Raw genomic sequence first — 22328 nt, forward strand, 5'->3', positions numbered from 1 at the left:
AAGACAAAGGCTCTAATGCTCACCCACTGTCACCTGCCTCCTACAAAGGCATTCAGTTTGTACCCTACAGGGTTGCATGCCTAGCAAAATAGGATTTTTTTTCCCTTTTCTACTGTTGTAATCTTTTCCCTGCCCATTTCCCTCTTATCACTCTGAAAAGAAAAAAAAATGGGGAAGAGGAATCCCAGGGTAAACACCCAATATCTAACAGTTACATAGAGAGTGAACAAATATAGTAAACAGTGGAAAATGCCTATTATTCTATTTCTACATTACTTTTTGAGTTTAACTGGACAAACAACAATAATGAAATCAATAAGAGTAATGACAATAACTTTAACTTACAACTGTATTTTTATTCTGTGTCATCATTATTCATCAATGGAATAACATATTTTTTTGTATATGTAGTAAAAAGTAAGGGATACATAGTTTAAAAGAGATTTAAAGAATTGGTACATGAGCTGAAGAAATTATCCAAATGCAGCACAGAAAGTCAAGGAGACTGAAAATATGAAAGAGAGGATAAGAACCATGGATGATAGAAAGACATAGTCTAATAATCTTTCATTGGAGCTCCAGAAAGAGAGAATGGAATAGAGGCAACACTCAAAAAGAAAATGGCTGATGAAAAACATGAATTCATAATTGGAAGAAGCACAATATGCAACAAGCAGGGTAAGTAAAAAAAAAAAAAATCCACGTTAGACACCTTATAGTGAAAACTGCATAGTAACAAAGGCGAAGAAAAAATTCTTTAAAACATCCAGAGAAAATGGGAGATCACCTGAAAAAAGGGAAAGACAAGAAGGCTAAAAGTAAACTTCTCTACAATTAGGCTAAGAGCAATCTTCACAAGAGCAGCAATGGAAGACAAAGCTGGGGAAATGGTATCGCCAAAGTTCTGAGAGAAAATAACTGTCAATCTACAATTAAAACCTTAGCATGACTACCTTTCAACAATGAGTTTACCTTAAGAAACAGAAGCAGAGTTTGCCACCAACAGGCCCACACTAAAGAAAGTTCTAAAAGATTTATATCCAAAGAAAGGAAAATTATTCCAAAAGTAAGATTTAAAGTGCATGAAGGAATGATGAACAGTTTTAAATTTATTTGCACTTAATGAAAATAGCTTCAAAGTATATAAAGCAAAAATGAATAGAATTGTTCATTGTTGACAAATCAACAATATATCAAACAACTTCAATATATTTTTCCCTGATAGCTTAAGCAGACAAAAATTATATAAAGACAATGTGAATAACACAATTAACAACCTTGAAGTTTTGAACATATGTAAAAACCTGTACCCAACAATTCAGGAATACACACCCTTCTCGAACACATAGGAAATAATTGAAAACACTGATCATGTACTGGGCCAGTGCTTCTAACAAAGCCAGTGCTAGTTCACTATCTTTGGTGAAACACCAGGTTTTTCTCAATTTTTTGCTAACCTTTAATTTTGAAAAAATTTAAAGTTGCAAGAACAGTAGAAAGAACTCTATTTTTTTTTTTTTTTTGCGGTATGCGGGCCTCTCACTGTTGTGGCCTCTCCCATTGCGGAGCACAGGCTCCAGATGTGCAGGCTCAGCGGCCATGGCTCACGGGCCCAGCTGCTCCGCGCCACGTGGGATCTTCCCAGACCAGGGCACGAACCCGTGTCCCCTGCATCGGCAGGCGGACTCTCAACCACTGCGCTACCAGGGAAGCCTGAAAGAACTCTTTTATATCCTTCAAATAGATTCACCAATTGCCAATATTTTGCCTCTTTGGTTTTATCATATTATCTATCTATCTATCTATCATTTATTTTTTCTGAAGCAGTGGAGAGTAAGTTGCAGATACAATGACTCTTCACCCTTAAATACTTCCACATGTATTTTCTAAGTACAAAAGCATTCTCTTACATAACAACAGTGCAATTATCAAAATCAGGAAATTGAACATCAATCCCAATAGTACTATCTAATCTACAGTCCATATTTAAATCCCACTGATTGTCCCAGTAGTGTTCTTTAGCTCCATCTCCCCCAGCCTCCAATCTAGGACCATGCATTGTGCTTTGTTGGCATATCTCTTTTTAGTCTGGAACATTTCCTCAGCTTTTCTTTGGTTTTTAAAACCTTGACTCTGTAGGGGAACGGAAAATGTCACCCCAAAATATGCCACCCTGCCATAAGAACTGTTATGAGCTGAAGGCAACTGAGAAAAAGCAAACACCGGATGAGCTCTTTGCCTCTCCCTAGCTGCCTGAAAGGAGGGCATAAAACCCCCTTATGAAGATTCCCCCATTCCCATCCCAGGAGGGGAGAATAACCTTATCAACACATGTAGAGATGGCACCAAGAAGAATCTATGTAAGCAAACCTTGCTAAGTAACCCTTATCTACCACCAGGGTGCTCCAGATACATATTCACCTTCCACAATTACCACCCCTAAAGAGTCCAGAAACCCCTTTCCGGGACTTCCCTGGTGGTCCAGTGGTTAAGAATCTGCCTTCCAATGCAGAGGACATGGGTTCGTGCCCTGATCAGGAAATTAAGATCCCACATGCCAGGGGGTAACTGAGCCCACACACTCTAGAGCCCACGTGCCACAACTAGAGAGCCCACACACTGCAACTACTGAGCCCATGCTATCTGGAGTCCATGAGCTGCAACTAGAGAGAAGCCCGTGCACCGCAACGAAGAGCACTCATGCCGCAATGAAGATCCTGTGTGCTGCAACTAAGACCTGATGCAGCCAAATAAATAAAATAATAATAATAAAAGAAACCCCTTTCCTTTGTCTTGTTACTTCTCTACAAGTGTATTGTCCTTTGTAAGAATGGTATAAAAGCCTCCAAGGCTAGCTGTTTCTTTGGGGATTGTCTCTTCTTTCCATGAAGTCACTTCCCCTGTGTCACATAAAACTTTTAACATAAAATAAAATGTGTGTGCTTTTCTCCTGTTAATCTGTCTTTTGTCAGTTTATTTCACAGACCCATCCATTGAACCTCAGAGGACAGAGGAAACTTCTTCCTTCCCTACAACGCTTTTAAAGCGTACAGTCTAGTTACATTGTAGAATGTTCCTTAGACTGAGTTGATCTGATGCTGCCTCATGATGTGACTCAGGTTATGCTCTTTTTCTGCAGGAGAACCACGTATATGATACTGTCTCTCCAGTGTGTCCTATTAGGGGGCACACGATGTCAGTCAGTGCCATTATCAACAATACTAACTCTAATCACTTGATTAAGGTGATGTCTGCCAAGCCTCTCTAATATAGTTACTATTTTTTTCTTTTGTAATTAATAAGTAGTTTGTAGAGAGGTACTTTGAAACTATGTAAATAAGTATTTTATTCCTCATCAAATCTTCCCCTCTAGTTTAGCTATGATGCTTCTTGTTTGAACCAATTACTACTATATTGCAAAATAGTGATTTTCTAATTCTGTCATTTCTTTTCCAGTTATTATTTGGCATTCTACTGTATAAAGGAGCTTCCCTTCCTATCTAGCTGTTGATCCATCCATCCCTCCATCTATCTGTTTACCTTCAGTATGGACTTATGTATTCTTATGTTATTCAGTGGTATAATACATTACATTACTCTCACTATTAGGATGCTCAGAAGGTACCAGCTTTGGCCAGTGGGAGTCTCTTCAAGCTGCTTCCCACATTTTTTTACATATTCCCATCATTTTTTGGTCACTTTGTTAAAAAATGTTCTGGCTTAACAAGATGTTCCCAGCTCATCTTATACTTTCCCTGACCCAGCCTCAGTATTGGCTACGTCTCCAAAAAGGCCTAGTTCTTTTCAGTAGGGAATGGCATTAAGAAAGCAATATCTGAGTAGCAGACCAACACTTATGTAAAATACAATAATATATTTCTTTTTTAAAAAATGTACCTAGAAGAATCAAATGCGAATCCTCTCTGAGAGACCACACTTCATCCGAGCCCTCAAAAAAAAAAAAAATCCCACAAATAAAATTCCAAGGATAATTAGCATATCATTGGCAAAAACAACAAAACACACATGGAAAAAAGATACCATATGGAAGAAACAAAAGAAACAATAAACAACAGAAACAGACTTACAAGGAAGGACCTTTGCTCTAGATATATAAGAGCTTAGAGAGGAAATTATAAAACTTTACTAAACGGCATTAAAAATGAGCTAAACAGATGGAGAATTATACCGTGTTTAAAAATTGGAAGAGGATATTACAAAGGTGTTAATTATCCTCAAAGTGTTCTATAATTTCAATGCAATTCCAATGAAAATCCCACTAGGGTTTTTCATGAAACTTTAAAGACTGAGTGTAAAATTTATATGGAGAATCAAACGGGAAAAACAGGCAAGATACTCCTGAGGAGGAAGATGAAGTAAGTGGTGAGACTTATCCTAGCAGATATCAAGTATTATTATAATGCTATAGAAATTAATACATTAGGATGTTGGTACAGGGACAGATAAACTGACCCCAGTAGAACAGAGTAGAGAGCTCAAAACAGACCTATGCATTTATAGAAACCTGATATATGAGAGATTTGGCATGCAGATTGCTGAAGAAATTAGGGTGAGACCACTGGGTTAGCATAGAAAAAGTCAATTTCCAATGTATTAAGGATTTAAAGTGAAAGGAAAAATTTTACAACTTTTTTTTTTTTTATCGGTACGTGGGCCTCTCACTGTTGTGGCCTTTCCCGTTGCAGAGCACAGGCTCCCGTTGCGCAGGATCAGTGGCCATGGCTCACGGGCCTAGCTGCTCTGCGGCATGCGGGATCTTCCCGGACTGGGGCACGAACCCGTGTCCCCTACATCGGCAGGCGGACTCTCAACCACTGCACCACCAGGGAAGCCCTACAACTTTTAAAAGAATGTACTGGATATCATTTTGACCTCAAGGAGGGAAGGATTTTTTAAAACAAGAAATAAAAGGGCTAACCATAAAGGAAAAGACTGATAAAGTCAGCAGTATTAAAATTAAGAACTTTTGTTTAAAAAGACAACATGAACTGGGGAGCCTGCTTGTAGCATTCATAACTGAAAAAAGATTAGTATCCAGAGTATAAGAACTCCTATAAATCAATAAAGAAAGAAAGGGAGGAAGGGAGAGAAAAGGAGAGACACAGAGACATAGAGACCAAAAGAAAATAAACAAAAGACACACAGAGGTATTTCATAGGAGAAAAAACACAAATGGAAAATAATCCATGAAAAGACATCCAGCCTCATTAGTAATTAGGGAAATGCAAATTTGATCACAACATGCTACCATTCTACCCACTAACTTAGCAAAAATTAAGAAATCTGATTTTATGAAGTTAGTGCGGATGTGGGTAAGGGACTATGATACACTGCTGGTGCATAAATTGTTACAACCACTTGGAGAACAATTTGACACTATTTCATGAAGTTGAACATTCATATACACTGTGACACAGCAAATCTACTCTTAAGTAAGTACTCTAGACATATCCTTAAATATAAGTACCAAGTATATTCAAAATAGCAAGAAGAAATAAAACAAAAGGCAAACTAAATAACTGAAATGTTCATCAACAGAAAATAAAGTGTAGCCACATAGATCAACATGGATGAATCTCAGAAACACACTGAGTTAAAGAAAAAACAAGTCACAAAAGACTAAAAACAATGTAATATCATTTTTATAAAAACTCAAAAGCAAGTAAAATAAAATAATATTTTTAAAATATATAAAAATGTAGAAATATTATTTTTTAAAAGGGTAAGGGAATGACGACAAGGAAAAAAATTCAGGGTAGAAGCCCCTCTGGTGGAGGGGCAGGCTGATGGGAAAGGGACACGAGTGGATGTGACAGTACTGATGATGTTTCTGGTTGTTACATCGGGTAGTGGGCTCATGGAGTTCACTTTACTATGCTTTTAATCTACATCAGTTTTCTCAATCTTGACACAATTGACATTTTGGGCTGGTTACATCTTTGTCATAGGGGGCTGTCCTGTGCATTATAAGATATTTGGTAGCATCCTTGGCCTCTACCCACTAGATGCCAGGAGCACCCCACCACCACCCAGCTGTGACAATAAATGTCTCCAAACACTGCAAGGGTCCCTGGGAAGCAAAATTGATCCTGGTTAAGAATCACTGATGTACATATTTATATATTTTGAATGTTTTAAATGTTCTATAATAAAACAAAGCTTAAAAGTGACGAGAAGAAGTTTCACTGTCTGTGAAGCACAACTAGGAAGTGATCATTAAGAGCTGAGAAAGCCAGAGCCTGCTGAAGGCCTTTGAAGTGACAGTGCAGAGCAGTGAGAGCTGACAGTTTCAGGGGGGTTTGACTAGCAGGTGATATTTCAAGAAGTGCGACTGGGTATCAGGAAATCAATGGCTCCAGATACACCGGAGGAAATTCTCTTCAACTTTTCTCAATTCTTTGGGAAATTCAAAAGCCTAGTTTAGCCTTTTAGTGTTGTTTTTTTTTTAAAACAGGGCCTTCTATTTATATAAGACCATCTAAGGAGTTGAAGGAAGCCCATACAATTTGTTACCTTTGAGGAGGTGGCTGTGACTACAAATTTGCCACACAAATGACTGGGATATTTCCAGGGATCAGAGCCAGATTACATAACACCACTGCTCCAGGATGATGAGTGGCTGAGAGCCCATTCTCACCACTGCACCCAGTTGATCCAAGAGCCTCTCCAACAGTGTGGCTCTACTTGATGGCCGCTATCGGGTTCTTGCATTTGCACTACAGTCCCCCTTAACCCCTCATGGGGAGAGTTTATTAGCCTTATTTTAAAAACAAAGAAGCATAGACACAAAGAGGATACATGGCTTTTTTGAAGATAACGTAATGCAGAGTAACTGATTAGAAATATTGGCATGAAAATCAGGTCTACCGAGTCTTGGTATTTATGGTTTTTTCACCAGGCTCTGAACGGTGTTTGGGCATGTGCAGACAGGTGTGTGTGTGTGTGTGTGTGTGTGTGTGTGTGTGTGTGTGTGTGTGTGTGTGTGTGTGTGTGTGTGTGTGTGGTTTGGGAGTATATGTATGTTTCCCTGAGGACAAGGGAGAAGACAAAGGATTGAAGAGAAGAGCTAGAAGGAGGGGCATTGTAAAAATCAAATGAGATATATATTTGAAAGTACTTTATATTTCTGTATACAAATGTGATTGTCATTATTAGAATGATTATCTAAAATGTAATACAGGTAATAAAACAACCTTCACGGGTAGGATGACTCACATTTTCTTGGCACTAGCTCTTACCATATGTCCAGTTCAGAGGAATATTCAGTGGCTCCCAGCAAGGCATCAGGAGGGCGGTACCAGAGAGTCACAACTTCTGAAGAGTATGTCTGGCTGGGAATGGACTTGGCCCGAGCAAGACCTGACCGAAGGGGGAAAGCACAGAACTCACTGTCCTGAGACCTTCTGGAGAGCCACAGTGATACAGTCTGCCAAGGAGAGTATAATTGGCAGGGTAAACAACATTTAAAAAATAATACACAAACTTTGGTGCTTTTAATAGAGCTACTCAACTATCTTGATTCTTACGTACCTCTTCATCAAATGAATTTCTCAAAAGTTGGCCTACTTTGCAGCTAGATGTGGGCTTCCTGGCAGCTAAGTGTAGCAAGGCAACTAAATTTTTGCCTATTTGATATGAATAGAAGTGATGTGTGAACTTCATGGAGGGGTTAAGTGTTGGTCTCTTTTCTCCTTCCTCCAGGCTGTAGTGGCTGCCATCTTGAAATAGGCCATGGGGCAATACCTAGGGGTGGTGGGGCCTCATGACAGAAGGAGAGTGGACCAATACACCATGGGGCCACTACAGAGCTCTGACTGCTTAGGTCAGACTGTTACATGAGAGAACGTGAAGCTTCGAGCATGTATACACCTCTGTAATTTGGGCTTTCTGTAACAGCAATGGAAAATCGATTCACTACTACTAGGGCCACCCTCCATTTCTGCAGTCCAGGAATTCCCAGTTTAGTAGATACAGGGTGAGGGCTGTTGATCCACATTACTTATTTGGCAGGACCTTAGCTGGATCATTCTCAAGTGCTCCTCTACAAAATGAGAGTACTTTCATCAGTTAGCTATTTATCTCACTGGATCATGTGATCTACAGCTAGAAAAAAACCTGAATAGATGAGTTCACTGTTGTGGGGAATTTGATAAATGAATGTCTGTTAAAGGCTTACTGCAGCTGTAGTAGCATCATTTGACATCTGCCAAACAGAGAAGAGTGGTTCCTCAGCTTATACAGAACCAGTTTTTCAACAAAAATTTATTGAGCAACTGCTATGGTGCCAGGCACTAGGGATATAATGATAAGCAAAAACGGATCCAGGCTGCCCTCATAATGCTTATAGTCTAGTGGAGGAGACAGAATCATCACAGAAGTATATATGTGTGTATATATGTATAATTATAAACTGTGATACGTGCTAAAATGGAAAGACACAGTGATACTCAGGGGAAATCTGCATCACTTTGATGAGAATAAAAGCCTCAGGTACCCATACAGTCCCACTATATAGATACATAGGTGAGCAGGAACAGGTGTCCTGGAGCCTCCATTCCAGAAGGAGTCCATCCTACAATCTGGGCTTAACCTCTTTATCATGTCATCCTGGGATAACTTTGATCTAGTCTGATGGAATTTGTACATCCACCTAGATTTAGGTAAACCTACCAAGTACGTTCACTCTACAAAAGTCTTTACATCAAAAATGGCAGTGAGGTAGTAGGGGTAACCAAGTTTTAGGATCTGATTAGACTGAGGCTTGATGGAACCCTAAGAAGTTACCAATCTCGTCCTATTTCTTGCCTCAATCTTCCTATATGGTTGTTTGAAATCCTGACAAAGCATCATGTTCCCCGGTTCCCACTTTTCAAAAGCCAGCCCTAGTTGATGCTTTAAACATGTGCACACAAAAGCATCATTGTTCATAGCCCAGGAAGAGACTCGGGAGGCGACTTACCAAAATCAGCCACTTTGAGTTCTCCCAGGTGACTGATGAGTAAGTTCTGAGGTTTCAGGTCCCTGTGGAGAACGTGTTGGTGGTGGATGTACGCCAGGCCCCGCAAAAGTTGAAACATGAAAAGCTGGAAGGAATGAACACCTTATCTAAGCAGATTTGAGCCACTATGTGTTGATTTCTCCTCTAAATCAAAAACAGTCATCTGAAAGAATATAGTAAAAGGGTCTCTTGAGAGACGAAAAAAAATGGAAGATTTTGCATTCGAACAGGAAAAGAAGGACAAGGAAAGTCAAGTAAGTAGACCATGTCCCAAACAAAGGGATTCTGGCTTTTCCTGACATCTCATTTCTTTGACACTGAAGGAATTACCTTTCCTTAAAAATCTAAAGTGAAACTTTGAAGTTTCCGTTGGAACACTAGTTATTGATTTAGATGTGAAAGATTTAATTTTTTCCCCACTGATGAACTTGGCATATAAGATCAAAGTTGACCTGGAAATGATATTCTAACATTTACAACTGCTTAAGTTTTCCAGGCTCTCTGATATAAAACCCTTTTAAAAACAGAACACAGGGAGACCAGACTGGGAAATATATCCTTAGATGGAATTAGGAAATAAAGGAACCATTATCTTTTTAAACGAATTTTTAAAGTATTAAGTTCAAAGTGAAAACAAGGGAAATATACAGTAGAGATTCAGAGGGAAAAGATACCAAAATAAATTAGACCAAAAAAAAAAATCAAAAGAGAATAAGGAATAAATAGTATAGAGAAGAAAAAAGGGGGTGGGGGGTAACAAAAGGAAAAATACATTCTAGGCCTAAATTTTAAAATGTTGCTTGTGGTTACAAGGCAGAGAAACGAAAGACATTATTAGGTTCCCACCAAAACACAAGCTTAAGGAAAGAAAAAAAAAGAATGCTAGTATTCCAAGTGTCTTTTGCTATTTTCCAGTGCCACTGGCAACTGAGAATTCAAACACCAACATTAGTGTTTACAAAGACCTATGCCAACTGAGAACATGTTCTGGCAGTTTTGAAAAGACAAGGCCAGCCCCCGCATTCCTGGGACACGGGCAAAATAGTAGATGCAGAGCCATGCAGATAAATCCACTTTTTCCATCACATCTTGGAAACTAGGAACTTCAGAGATGCTCGAACCTGCAATGACCTAACAATGACTTGGACACGTTGGAATCAAGTTGATGAGTGCCATGGTCTGACCAAAGCAGGATCCTGGGGAGTTTACCTCCCACTGCACAGCTGTGGCTGCATGGGCTCCATGCAGTTCCCATATCAGGGTCCCCAAGCCGTTTAAGAATGTTAACATTTTCTTGAGGCTCCTACTTCCAATGTTCACTGGTTCTATGAGTCTTTCTCATCCCAATTCTTTCTCTTCCTGGTGCTTCAAACACACACACTGTATTATTCATTTTACCGCTCATCACATCACTCAGCTGCCAAAGCACGAAAATCCCATAACGACATTTCAACCCTCCGATCGGTTATAAACATAAATGTTCATGGAAAAGACAATAAAAAGGACCAACTTAAATTCCAGGTAAAAGATAAAATGCCATAGTAGGTGCTTAAACATATGTTTTTCAGTGTGATAGTAGTAAGGAAAGAGGGAGATGAAGACAGGTGAGAGACAGAAGACAGAGAGATGGTGACCAGCAAGGGACAGAGACAGAAGGAAGGGAGGGGAAAAAACATGTACTGAATACCCAGGACCTTTTGTAATCCTCAAAACAACCCTGTGAGGAAGATACGCTTGTCCTCGATTTATATATAAGAAAAATAAGGCTCAGGGAAACATTAAAAACATGTCTAAAAAGAGTCAGGGCCAGGTCTCAAATTCAGACCTGCCTGACACCATGACACCATCCTGAGAAACCAGAGAAAAGTTAGAAAATTAAAACCTGACAGGGAAGGAGAGAATTGGCTAGCTGAGTCAGAGACAGAGCTTCATAGTGGGCCAGCCTGAAATCCCTTTCACGTCCCAAGTATAGACTGTCTCACTGATTAGTCACACACCTGCCGCTCACCTTCTTGCTCTTTAGCTCCTTTCCTCCCTGGCTCCGCATGTCTACAAGCATTTGTAAATGGCAAAACACTGCAGTCTTAAGGTATGGGATTTCATAGCCACACTTGTCAAAACTGCAGTGTGTGCTGAGTAACCTCACCACCCACTTACTCTTTAATCCCTTACAACCTGTATTCCTCCTTTCCCACTGCCAAAACTTCACCAGTAATACGACCCAATCTGATGGTGTTTGCTCAGTCACCATCCACATCGTGACTCTTTCCAGAGGGGTTTCCCATAGCCCAGGGGTTAGTCCTGTTTCCAACACAATGAGGCTCTTGGGAACAAAATAATTCCATTGGGCTAGTACCTTCTGGGCTAGGAGTCCCACAAAAACACAATCAGATCAGTCAGCCAACTCTTCCAGGGAAGCCCGAGTCCTTCCACTCACGAGGGAATTCCTGGGATTTGTTCTATTAGAAATCTGACACAGGCTAATCTCACTATGATTCCCATCCTGTCTTCTGTGGTCACTAAAAATATAAGCCTCTCTGACTATTCCTTTTTCGTCTCTAAAGCTCATCTCCATACTGCTCTCTGCTTCCTCTCATTTAACCCAGCATCCATCGCCCCTCTCTCCCCCAAACCTTTTCACTGTTCACTTTTCACTCCTCAATCCTGGTTTTAAAACTTCCTAAAACCCACCCTCTGATGAACTTCCTTCTGTCTCCTTTGGCTTAAATTAGACCTTGAGTTCACTGATTCCCTACAGCATTCTCAAGTGGATGTTAGTTCTTCTACAACTTGCTCATACCTTTGATTACTGCGAGGTGGGGTACTGGGTGACTTCCCAATACCACTTCAAAACCATTGCTTCTCCACCCTCAAGTAAAAACCCTTGTTGTTTGGACTTTCATGCCATTGAGCCACATCTTCCTCTATCCCTCTTCTCACTGTCATCCACACGACCCCCCACCGTTCTCCATCATTCACTCTAGACTTGGGCACCCGGATCCCAGCTGTTGCTTCCCTAACATCAGTGCCCATGTGGACATGTCCAGTCACCCTCCACACTCCGACGATCTGCTTCTCCAACACACTTTAGCCCCTCACTCCCCATGGTCACACACTGGGCCTTGCCATCATATGGAATTGTTTTTCCTCTGAAATGTGAAATTCATCCCCCTACAAAATGGCTTCTGCTACAATCACTTTATTCATAATGTTTTTACTGTGGTCACCAATGTCTTTTGCTACAAAAATCCAATGGATACCTTTCACTCCTTCTCTTTGCAGCATCTGGCTTTATTGACTGTCTTCCTTCCTGAAGCTCTCTCCCCACTTTGGTACCACAATCTCTTAATTTTTCTCCTACTTCTCTGACTGTTCTTTTTATAGGTTCCACTTTCTCTACTGATGTCTAATATATTGATATTCCTTAGGGTTCCATCCTTGACCTTCTATTATCACTTTACGTGCTCCCTTAGCCATCTTATCCACTAACATCGCTTCAATTAACAACTGTATTCTGATTACTTAAAAGTCTTTAGCTCCACCTCAGATCTCTTTCCTGAACTGTTAGACCCCTATAGTCTGAAGTTCACCTGGACATCCCATAATCACCTCAAGCTCAATATGCCAAAACTTAACTCACTGTATCCCTCCAAAATCGATTTTCCCATTTCTCTGTTTCAGTGAATGGCACTATCATCCACCTAATTACTTAAAGTTAGAAAAAGGATTGCTGACTCTTCCATCTCCCATTAATTCTGGCCAAGTAATTAATTGCACATATATCCAGTTTCCTCCACCATCAATTCACATCTGCACCACTGTTGTCCTCATTAGCCTCACTGTCAAGGTTGGAACCCTAATGGACACCAGCATTTAGAGAATGACTGGAGGAAATGAGAGTATGGGGTGGGAGTAGAGAGAAAACAAGGGAAGAGTGAGGTCAGGGGACCATAACATTTCAAAAAAAACAGTATTGCTCACCTTCCAATCTATTCACCACAGTGTCATCAGAATGAGCTCTACAAAAAGGAAATCTAAATTTATAACCTCCTATTAAAATGATTGAATGGCTCCTCATATGGAATAGCATGACATAGCTGGGCCCTTCATGCTCTGGCTCCTACTTACCTTTCAAGTCTCAGCTCTAACCACCCTCAACTCTGTTCATTCTAATCCAGGCTTAACTCCTAAGTTATCTTCAGTTCTTGGAATATACCATACCCTCCCTGGCATCCCAGCATTTTCACTGCTGCCTCTACTGTGGGGAACACATTCCTAGTCCTATCTGCTTTGATTGGATAACTTCTTCCTTTGTGCTTCCATATACCCCTAATAAATTCCTCTATTTATTAGTGTACCCCTCACAAACCCACAAAGTCATTGCTATCAAATATGATTTTCAACTTTGTGACACTCTCAACCATGCCCTCCTTGAAACTGTCTCTTGCCTTGACTTCCATAAAAATGCATTTTTCTGGATCTTCTATATTCCTAAAAGCTGCTTCCCTCTGCCCCTTGCTGTCCTGTTCCTCTTCTCACCCCCAAAAGCAAAAGTTCTAACATCGGTTCTTTTCTCTTTGTGTTTGCTCTTTTGATTATCCACTCTCTCGTCTTTAACTACAAACTCCATGCATCAGTTACGCTCAAATCTACATCTCTAGCAGACACCTTCCTCCTGAGAACCAGTCTCCTCTTCAGTTGCCTGCTGCTCATTTCCTCTGGCTATCCCACCTCAATGAGAAGCTCAGCATGTCTAAAACAGGACTCTTCTGCCTTCTCTCTAAGTCGACTTCTTTTATTTCTGTTAATAGAGCTATAATTCTCCAGGTAAATCACACCCCAAATCAGTCATGTTTGACCTCACCCTTTCCCTCCACAAGCCCAGTTAGTCACCATGTCCTGGCTGAACTCTTGTTTTCGTTTTTCACATTCCTTTCTATTTGTACCTTCACTACCATAATTTATCACTTCTTACCTAGAAATTTGCTAACTCAAAGTTTGGTCCTCCGCCAGCAGCATCTGTATCACCTTGGAGTATGCTAGAAATGCAAAGCTCAGGCTTCACCCTAGACTAACTGAATCAGATCCCCAGGTCATTCATCTGCTCACTGAAGCTTGAGAGGCACTAGGCTAGCCCACATCAATAAACTCCTAACTGGAATCCCTGACTCTAGTCTCCTTTCTTTAATCCATCCCACAGACCACAATTACATACATTTCCTCCTGGTCGTGTCATTCTTTTTCAACCAAACCCCTTTAATGACTCTACTGTCTAAGGGATAAAGTCCACATCTTAGAAAGTAAGGCTCTCAGCCACCTACCCAATCTATTTCTCCGGACTAATATACTCCATTTCACTAAGATAGTCTCTATTTCAGGCTAACAGGACCAGAGATGCAGTATGGCACTGGTAGAAAAGAATCTTAACCAAGAATCCTTTTTAGCAATGGCAAAAGCTGGTTCTACAACTTCAGGCAAAACATTTGTCCTTTCAAACCTTGGATTCTAATTCTTCAGAAAAAGAAAGTTAGACCAACCCAGTGTTTTGAAGCCTTTTTTTTTTTTATTGCACCCCCCACTAAGAAATATATATGTTTCCAGTTTTCACATTCATACATAGATAGAAGCACAGCTTCAAATGGAAAAAAAGTTGCACAAAATAATACTTATTCTTACTAAATGTAATATACCATAATATTTTCTATTCTTTTCTCATCCATTCCATTTCATTTTTTTAAATGCTGGTTGCTAATCACCAACTGATTTCACAGCCCACTAGTGGGTCAGAACCTGAAGAGTGAAAAACACTGTGGTCCCTTCAACACTAACAATCTATGGCTCTGGGGTCCTCTTCCTTGAATGCATCCTCTACTTCCCTGCTCTGTACCTTTGCTGAAAACATTCCTTCTTCCTCTAACATCTTCCCCTATTCCAGCCTCTTGAAATGCATTGCAACTTTAAAGGTCTGGCTTATTAAAACCTCTTAAAATGAGAAGATATCTTTTACTTCTTTGCATGTCTACACGTTAGGTCTTATTTCTTACTTGGTGTTATTCACAAATGTCCTGTAATAGTATTGGTGTGTATGTCTTATCTCCTGTTTTTGGCTCTATGTCCCTTGAGGAATCATGTTTTCTATGTCTTTCTATTTTGCTAAGCACTTAGCACAGTGTTTGGAATGAGAGTCACTCAAGCCTGAAAATGTTCTATCTTTCTCACAGTTACTCTTTCTCCAGCTGTTCTTCTATTTAATCAAACCTCTAGTTCCTTGACTCTTCTGCCCTCTCCCTAGCTATCAGCAACCTGCCTATCTTCATTTCCTTCCCTCAGATTGGACTCAGTTTAGAAGCCTCTGACCATCCCTTTAACCTCTCTCTTGACAATCGCCAAATATCTTGCCCACTTGTCTTTTTCTCTCACATGTCTAGCAAAACCCCAATTATCAATCAATCCAACTATCTACTTTCTCTGCTCCTCTATTTGAACTGCTAAGCACTGCCAGAGAGAAAGAAAGAAAGAAAGAAAGAAAGAAAGAAAGAAAGAAAGAAAGAAAGAAAGAAAGAAAGAAAGGGGGGAGGGAGGGAAGGAGGGAGGGAGGGAGGGAGGAAGGAAGGAAAGAAAGAAAGAAAGAAAGAAAGAAAGGAAGGAAGAAAGAAAGAAAGAAAGAAAGAAAGAAGGAAAGGAGGGAGGGAGGGAGGAAGGAAAGAAAGAAAGAAAGAAAGAAAGAAAGAAAGGAAGAAAGAAAGAAAGAAAGAAAGAAAGAAAGAAAGAAAGAAAGAAAGAAAGAAGGAAAGGAGGGAGGGAGGGAGGGAGGGAGGAAAGAAAGAAAGAAAGAAAGAAAGAAAGAAAGAAAGAAAGAAAGAAAGAAAGAAAGAAAGAAAGAAGGAAGGAAGGAAGGAAGGAAGGAAGGAAAGAAAGAAGGAGGGAGGGAGGGAGAGAGAAGGAAGGAAGGAAGGAAGGAAGGAAGGAAGGAAGGAAAGAAAGAAAGAAAGAAGGAAGGAAGGAAGGAAGGAAGGAAAGAAAGAAAGAAAGAAATCTCATGATCATGCAGATAATTTAATGGATTTCATCCTCACCAGTGTCCTTAACACACTACTAGACATTCCTTCTTGGTTTCCCTAGTTAGTTTTCTATTTCATTTTCCTCTAACTATTTTAAAATGTTTTCACTCTTTTCAAACCCCTGTCTTCAAACCTTCCTTTCCCCCTTGCCTCCACGACTGGATTAGGTCCCCTTACTATGAGTCCTCAGAGTATTCCTAGTTAACATGGCCATAGCCCTTATAACTTTTCTTCTCACTACCTATTTAAGTCCATATATCCTACTGGGCTTTAGCTCATTGAAAATAAGAAACACAACTTATTCATTATTGAAACCTCAGGATTTAACATGGCACTAAGTAGTCAATAAATATTTCTTGAATGAATGAATGAATAAACACATAAATATTAGTTAAATGAATGAGTACATCATATACAAATCTCATATGGTTATGTTAAGGGCCAGTCTATTAATTAATGCCAATAAAACCTTAGGTAATGAAAAGTATGAAATACAAATGCTTTCTAAAATTTATAACAGATGTAGAATTACAGCTAGTTAAGAGTTTATTATTATTTCTATTCCAATGACTGGAAAAATGGAAGTTGGTCCCACATATAATCGTATCTGATAGAACAGGCAAAAGGATGACTGATAAAGATCCAACAAGGGTACTTTGTTTGCTAGTTGTCGTGGGGAACCATAGGTACAACACAAACTATCACAGACCACAGTAGTCTGCTATGAAGAAAGTATTTATTTTACGATGGCCTAACTTCACATTTTTTCTTGTAATGCAATTCTTTGTCATTGGTTTATACTTCTAAAGACACATTTGCATGATGACAATGACTGACAAGGTTAGGCTGCCCAGAAAACAGCCAGACATTGCTCCATATCTTGAGGCAAATCTTTTTTTTTTTTTTTTTTTTTTTACTTTCCCCTAGAATATCAATGATATCCATCTTCTTATTAGTATCATGGAACTTCAGTTTGTGATGGTAGTCTGTTTCAAGATTCTTCTGCTGTGGGCAAGCCAGAGGAGAGTCCCGACCCTCAAAGTACTCACCCTGACATTGTGAGGATGAAGCCCTCCTGGATGCTGAGACATATACTGAGCCAGGTCTGTGTGCTACACAAAATGGTGGAGAGAGTGACATTAGCAGTGCTTGGTCAGTGTCTCAAAGCAGACCACACACTTGACTCTCAAAGGTATTACAAAGTTCAGAATTTTTGAGAATAAGGTGCAAGAGGTACACAACCAGGTTTTCTGAGACACCACAGTTAAAGTCAAACACAGTGCGCCTTCCTAACTGGAAGCTCTTAGAAGGAAGCCTGTTTCTCGGCACAAGAGAGGCTCATTTTAAATGACTGCCCCTGAACACAATGACATGGGGATTTTGTACTCTTCAGTGTCCTTGGAGGCAAGTCAGGTACACATGCCTTATGATTCCTTTCTGCTAATATTTGAACAATTTTTTCTTTCAGAAATACAAAATGATGTATTCTTTAGTAAACTTGTATACAATTTTTTAAAACCTTGTGGTTTATGTCTTTATTGTCAATGAAAAAATGTTGGGTTCTGCTCAGATAGTGATTAAAAATAGATTAAAAAAATAAGTGCAAAAGTTTTATTTAGGATGCAACCCCAAAGTGTTTATCATTGCTGGTGAGGTGGGGGAAAAGGCAGCAAATATAGTGGGTAAAGGAGCAGGACTAAAGAATGAGCATAAGAACAATAGGCTCCACTAATCACAATAATGAAAAGTTCCATGACACTTTCCACATTGTAATGGAAGTTTTATCATGCCATAAAATATTAACAGATTCATTACACAAGCACCAGGCTTTTCCCTTATGCTTTATAAAATGCTGGGGCAACTCACCATGTATTCAAAAACGAATGTCAGTGTCTCTTTGGTGTGGATAATGTCATGGAGCAGCACAATATTGGCATGTTTCAAACCCTTCAGGAGAGAAGCTAGAAAAATAAACAAAATTTTAATTCAATCATTGATCATGAAGTACTGCTTTAAAAATATCAAGCACTATTTATTTTTTAAACATTTCAAATCAACCATTCTGGTTTTTTAATGTTGGAAAAAAATTTCTTGCTGTGAAATAATATTTAAAGCTATAAAACAATCTTCATTATTTATTAAATGGTGAATCATTGCATTTACATAACTTATTTTTCTTACAGGCTAAGGCAGTTGCAAAAAATATGTTTCCATTTACCCAATCAATTTCATCAGAGCACTCAGAGCACTTTGCAAATGCCTTCCTCTCGGAAGCTTATCATCTCTGCTTCAGAGCTACAGGAGAGGAAGCCTGGAGAGATAAAGGCCATTGGAGGAGCAGGGAAAGGAGTGCTGTGCCTTCTAGAGTAGGACTTTGCAACATGTGACCATTCTCTAAAATTCAAAGTCCCACAGAGGGTCAGCAGGGCCTGTAGATATGACTGATGGAAGGCAGGGATAAGAACATGGGATGAAGGATTGCTGAATCATAATATAGAAAGTGGATGGGATTTCTTAATGGGAGAATTGAAAACCTGTGGAAAGGAGGAAATTCACACTTAAAAAGAGGAGAGGGCCAAACTTGGGGAGCCCGGATGAGTGGGAAGGGCTGAGAACTGTCTCTTGCATCTTCGATAACAGGTTATTATTAGGTCACTAAAGGCAGCTCTAAAGGGGAGAAGTCACCATAAAAGGCCAGTGAGTGGCTGGGAGAGGGTTTGAAAGGATGACTCTGGGGGCTCCAGAGATAGGAAGACCCTCAGGAGGGTGGAGACCAGAAAAGACACAATAAGGAGATGGTGAGTCTCAGCTCAGGGCATCCCTGCTTGAAGAAATAGTGTCTTTAAGACTTAAAGGAAAGGAAAAGTGAAGTGTAAAAACTCAAATCAGTGTTCTGCAGGGTCTGCCTGCATATCATGAATCTCTTCCACCTACTCTCTCCCAGAATTCCATAAGATTAAAAACAGACTAACTCAAACACTCAAATGTTTACAATTACTTCCTTCAGGAATCTTATCCTGTTGTAATGATCCTGTTGTTTTACGTCCTGGCAGCCATTCTCCTTTCTAGTGGGGACACCCCTATTTTACTCTGGGGAACCAACCCTCTCCCTACCCAGCCCATGCTATTCTGATGGGGCTGATACCACCCCTACCTAAGATTGGGCATGTGACCTAGGTCTGGCCAATCAGAGCACAACATCCCCCAGCCACAGTGATTGGTTCAGAGACAGGCACAAAATCCAAGCCTTAAGAGAGCTCTAACTTTGCTTGTGCCATTAGGAAAGACATGCTTTCTTTTCCAGTATAAGGGCTGAGTTTGTAGGATTTAACCGGGAGCTGCTGTGGTCGGATTACCAATGCCTGGGACTAAACCTAAGGCAGAGAAAAACAGTGTTGGGTGATGGACAGATTCCTGGTGACGTCCTTTGCACCCTGCAAGCCTGTAGTTATCAGATCTGTGAGCCAGTGAATTTCCTTCTTTACCTCGGTTTGAGCTGGGAATCTTACCATCATAGGAGCCCTACTGTACCTGCTACCCTACTCTGCTTGAATGACTAATGTTCTAACTTATAGTTTTCCCCCCTGAATTCTTATGAGCTAAATTTATTATTTCACTTTTACAAGTACATTGCTTTGTAAACGTAGTAAATTGTTTCACAGGCATCTGTTTACTGTCCCTAGTCGCAGACCAAAGACTACGTGGAAATGGAGCAACTTTCCCTCTCTTTCAGATGCTGCCACATTACCTAGTACAGTGCTCAGCCAACAGTAAGCACTTCATGTTTTCAAATATATTTACTGGGTGTCTTAACAGAGAACTGACCGTAGAGCCACAGGCCTAATGGGAATCCTGGCCTTGTCACTTTCTACCCGAGCGAGCTCAGGAAAGAATCCCAACCCAAGTCTCCACTCACTCCTTGTGAAAAGGAGATAATGCCTTTCTTGACCTGACTTCACAGGGTTGACATGTGGATGGAATCACCCATGTATAAATATAAAGCATCACCCCTGTTGCAAATTAAAGTATCCCAGCCATCAGCTTCTAAGCCTCCCTATCAATTTGAACCTCACTAAACCTCCACTCCCAGATTAACATCTTAAAATTTTGTTTATATCATGTTTCTGCTAGAGTTTTCAACACCATCCATACTTAAAACACTGACTTCGGACAATCGGTTGAGAATGCTTGTATTTTATGTATATTTTTATTTACAAATTATGTTCATGAACTTCTCTCTCTCTTTCTTTTTCTCCCCCTCCCTCCCTCCCTCTCTCTCATCTCTCTACACACACACACACACACACACACACACACACACACACACACACACACACACACACACACACACACACACACTACAAAGCATATACCAAATTAGATTTTTTGTTTTTGGTACGCGGGCCTCTCACTGTTGTGGCCTCTCCTGTTGCGGAGCACAGGCTCCGGACGCGCAGGCTCAGCGGCCATGGCTCACGGGCCCAGCCGCTCCGCGGCATGTGGGATCTTCCCGGACCAGGGCACGAACCCGTGTCCCCTGCATCGGCAGGCGGACTGTCAACCACTGCGCCACCAGGGAAGCCCGAAGATGCTTTTATTCCATGTTTATTTTAGTTATAAATGTCATGTGTGTTATGACATGTCTACTACTGTTTTTTTTTTTTAACACCCCAGAACCACTGAAATACTTATACGGAAACTGTGACTTTTGACGAGTAATAATAGGGAATTTACGTGAAAGAGATGATGTTTAAAGCAGTTTTCTCATGATATTGGTATGTTGTTTGGTCCATCCACCAGAGATATCTAAGATGCCTACCACCTCAGATGTGTGGGTCTTAAACCCAGGAAGGAAAGGTCTTTTTTTCTAATTTCAAGGCTACCTCATAAACTTCACAGCAGAATATGGTGTGTTCTACAGGATAATTAGCTGAGGGATGCAAAGCCAACTGAGAAGAGGAAAAATCCTAAAATCAGAGCATTCTGATTCCTGTAAAATTATTGTTTTTATAATTCACATAGTCTAGATATACTTATTTTTGTTCTTCTTCAAAGTCGACACAAAGATAAACAAGGGAGTCTTTAAAGCTCCAGACAAATGGAATCACAATAGAATTACTTTAAGTGCTTCTAAAATACTTCTATAATGATAATGATGATGATGATGATGATGATGGCTAACACTCATTGATCATTTACTACATGCCAGGCACTGGTCTAAGAATTTTACATATACTAACTCGGTATGATCATGAGAACACCCAGAAAGCCAAAGAGAAAACCTGAAGAGAACAACATAAACCCAAAATCAGAAAAAATGACCCATGATGAAATGTCAGTCAGCTCATTTAAAAAATGTAAAGTATTTCTTTCTTTAAGTGTCCCAAAAGGTGTTTAATATGACCAACTAAATACCAATGAAATTCCAGCTAATGAAATTTAACCTGGTTCTCATATATGTAAGAGAGTAATAATTTAGAAAAAAAATTATCATTTTCATCTTGCAATGATATGAGAATATTTAATTTCTTTGTTTTGTTAATTTCATTGGGGTTTGTGGTTTAGTGAAGTTTTAGGAAAATTGAAGCTTTGCAAGTGAAATGGGTCAGGATGTTTGATGTTACTCTCTGTTCTACTTTAGAAGAAAATGTAAAGATGACAATGACAAAGAACAAGGCTGATTCTCAAAGTCCTGGGGCACAGCTATATAGAGTGAGTGCCTGGTAGTCAAAGTCCTCCTAGGCTCTGAACTCCTTGAGCACCTAGCCTACGCCTGGCATGTGGTGCTCAGTAAGTGCTTGTGAATTAATGAAGACCAGACAGTTGTCATGAGTTTATGCAGGAGTCAATAATGGAGTCAATTCTCAGGCCCAACCCACATTGGGCATTGAATTGAAAAGAATTTGTAGTTCCTGATGCCATGTTTTCTCTGGCCTGAGTGTCACAAATCAAGTCAATGAGCTGAGTTATACATTCTAAGAAATCACCTATATAGATTTAGAAAAATATGAAGACAAATATTAGATAATAGTTATTATCTGACTTCTTTGGAATTGTTATCCCAATCACATGGCATTATTTTGTTTTATAAAAATACAACTATACACATATAAATGTGTTATGTCTCTGATGTTATTTGATTGCATTTAACGGAGGACTTCTTGACAACCAGGCCTATCGTAATCTATATGCGGTAACCAGCAACTCAGTGCTTCTAATTGCTATCCTCCACCTCACTGTATGACCTC

At 39.9% G+C, this 22328-nt stretch overlaps 1 protein-coding gene across 1 annotated transcript in view; it reads right to left on the reverse strand.

Annotated features, from left to right (window-relative positions):
* Positions 1–22328, reverse strand: part of CDK15 (cyclin dependent kinase 15) — a 112229-nt gene that overhangs the window by 48071 nt on the left and 41830 nt on the right. Inside the window, exons 9-12 of the mRNA XM_060015594.1 lie at positions 17947–18041; positions 17130–17192; positions 8981–9104; positions 7260–7380 (exon numbers count right to left, since the gene is read on the reverse strand). Coding sequence (XP_059871577.1) covers positions 7260–7380; positions 8981–9104; positions 17130–17192; positions 17947–18041 — 403 coding nt within the window. The remainder of the gene's footprint in view (positions 1–7259; positions 7381–8980; positions 9105–17129; positions 17193–17946; positions 18042–22328) is intronic.

Source organism: Delphinus delphis, chromosome 7, assembly GCF_949987515.2.
Source record: "Delphinus delphis chromosome 7, mDelDel1.2, whole genome shotgun sequence".
NCBI lineage: Eukaryota > Metazoa > Chordata > Mammalia > Artiodactyla > Delphinidae > Delphinus > Delphinus delphis.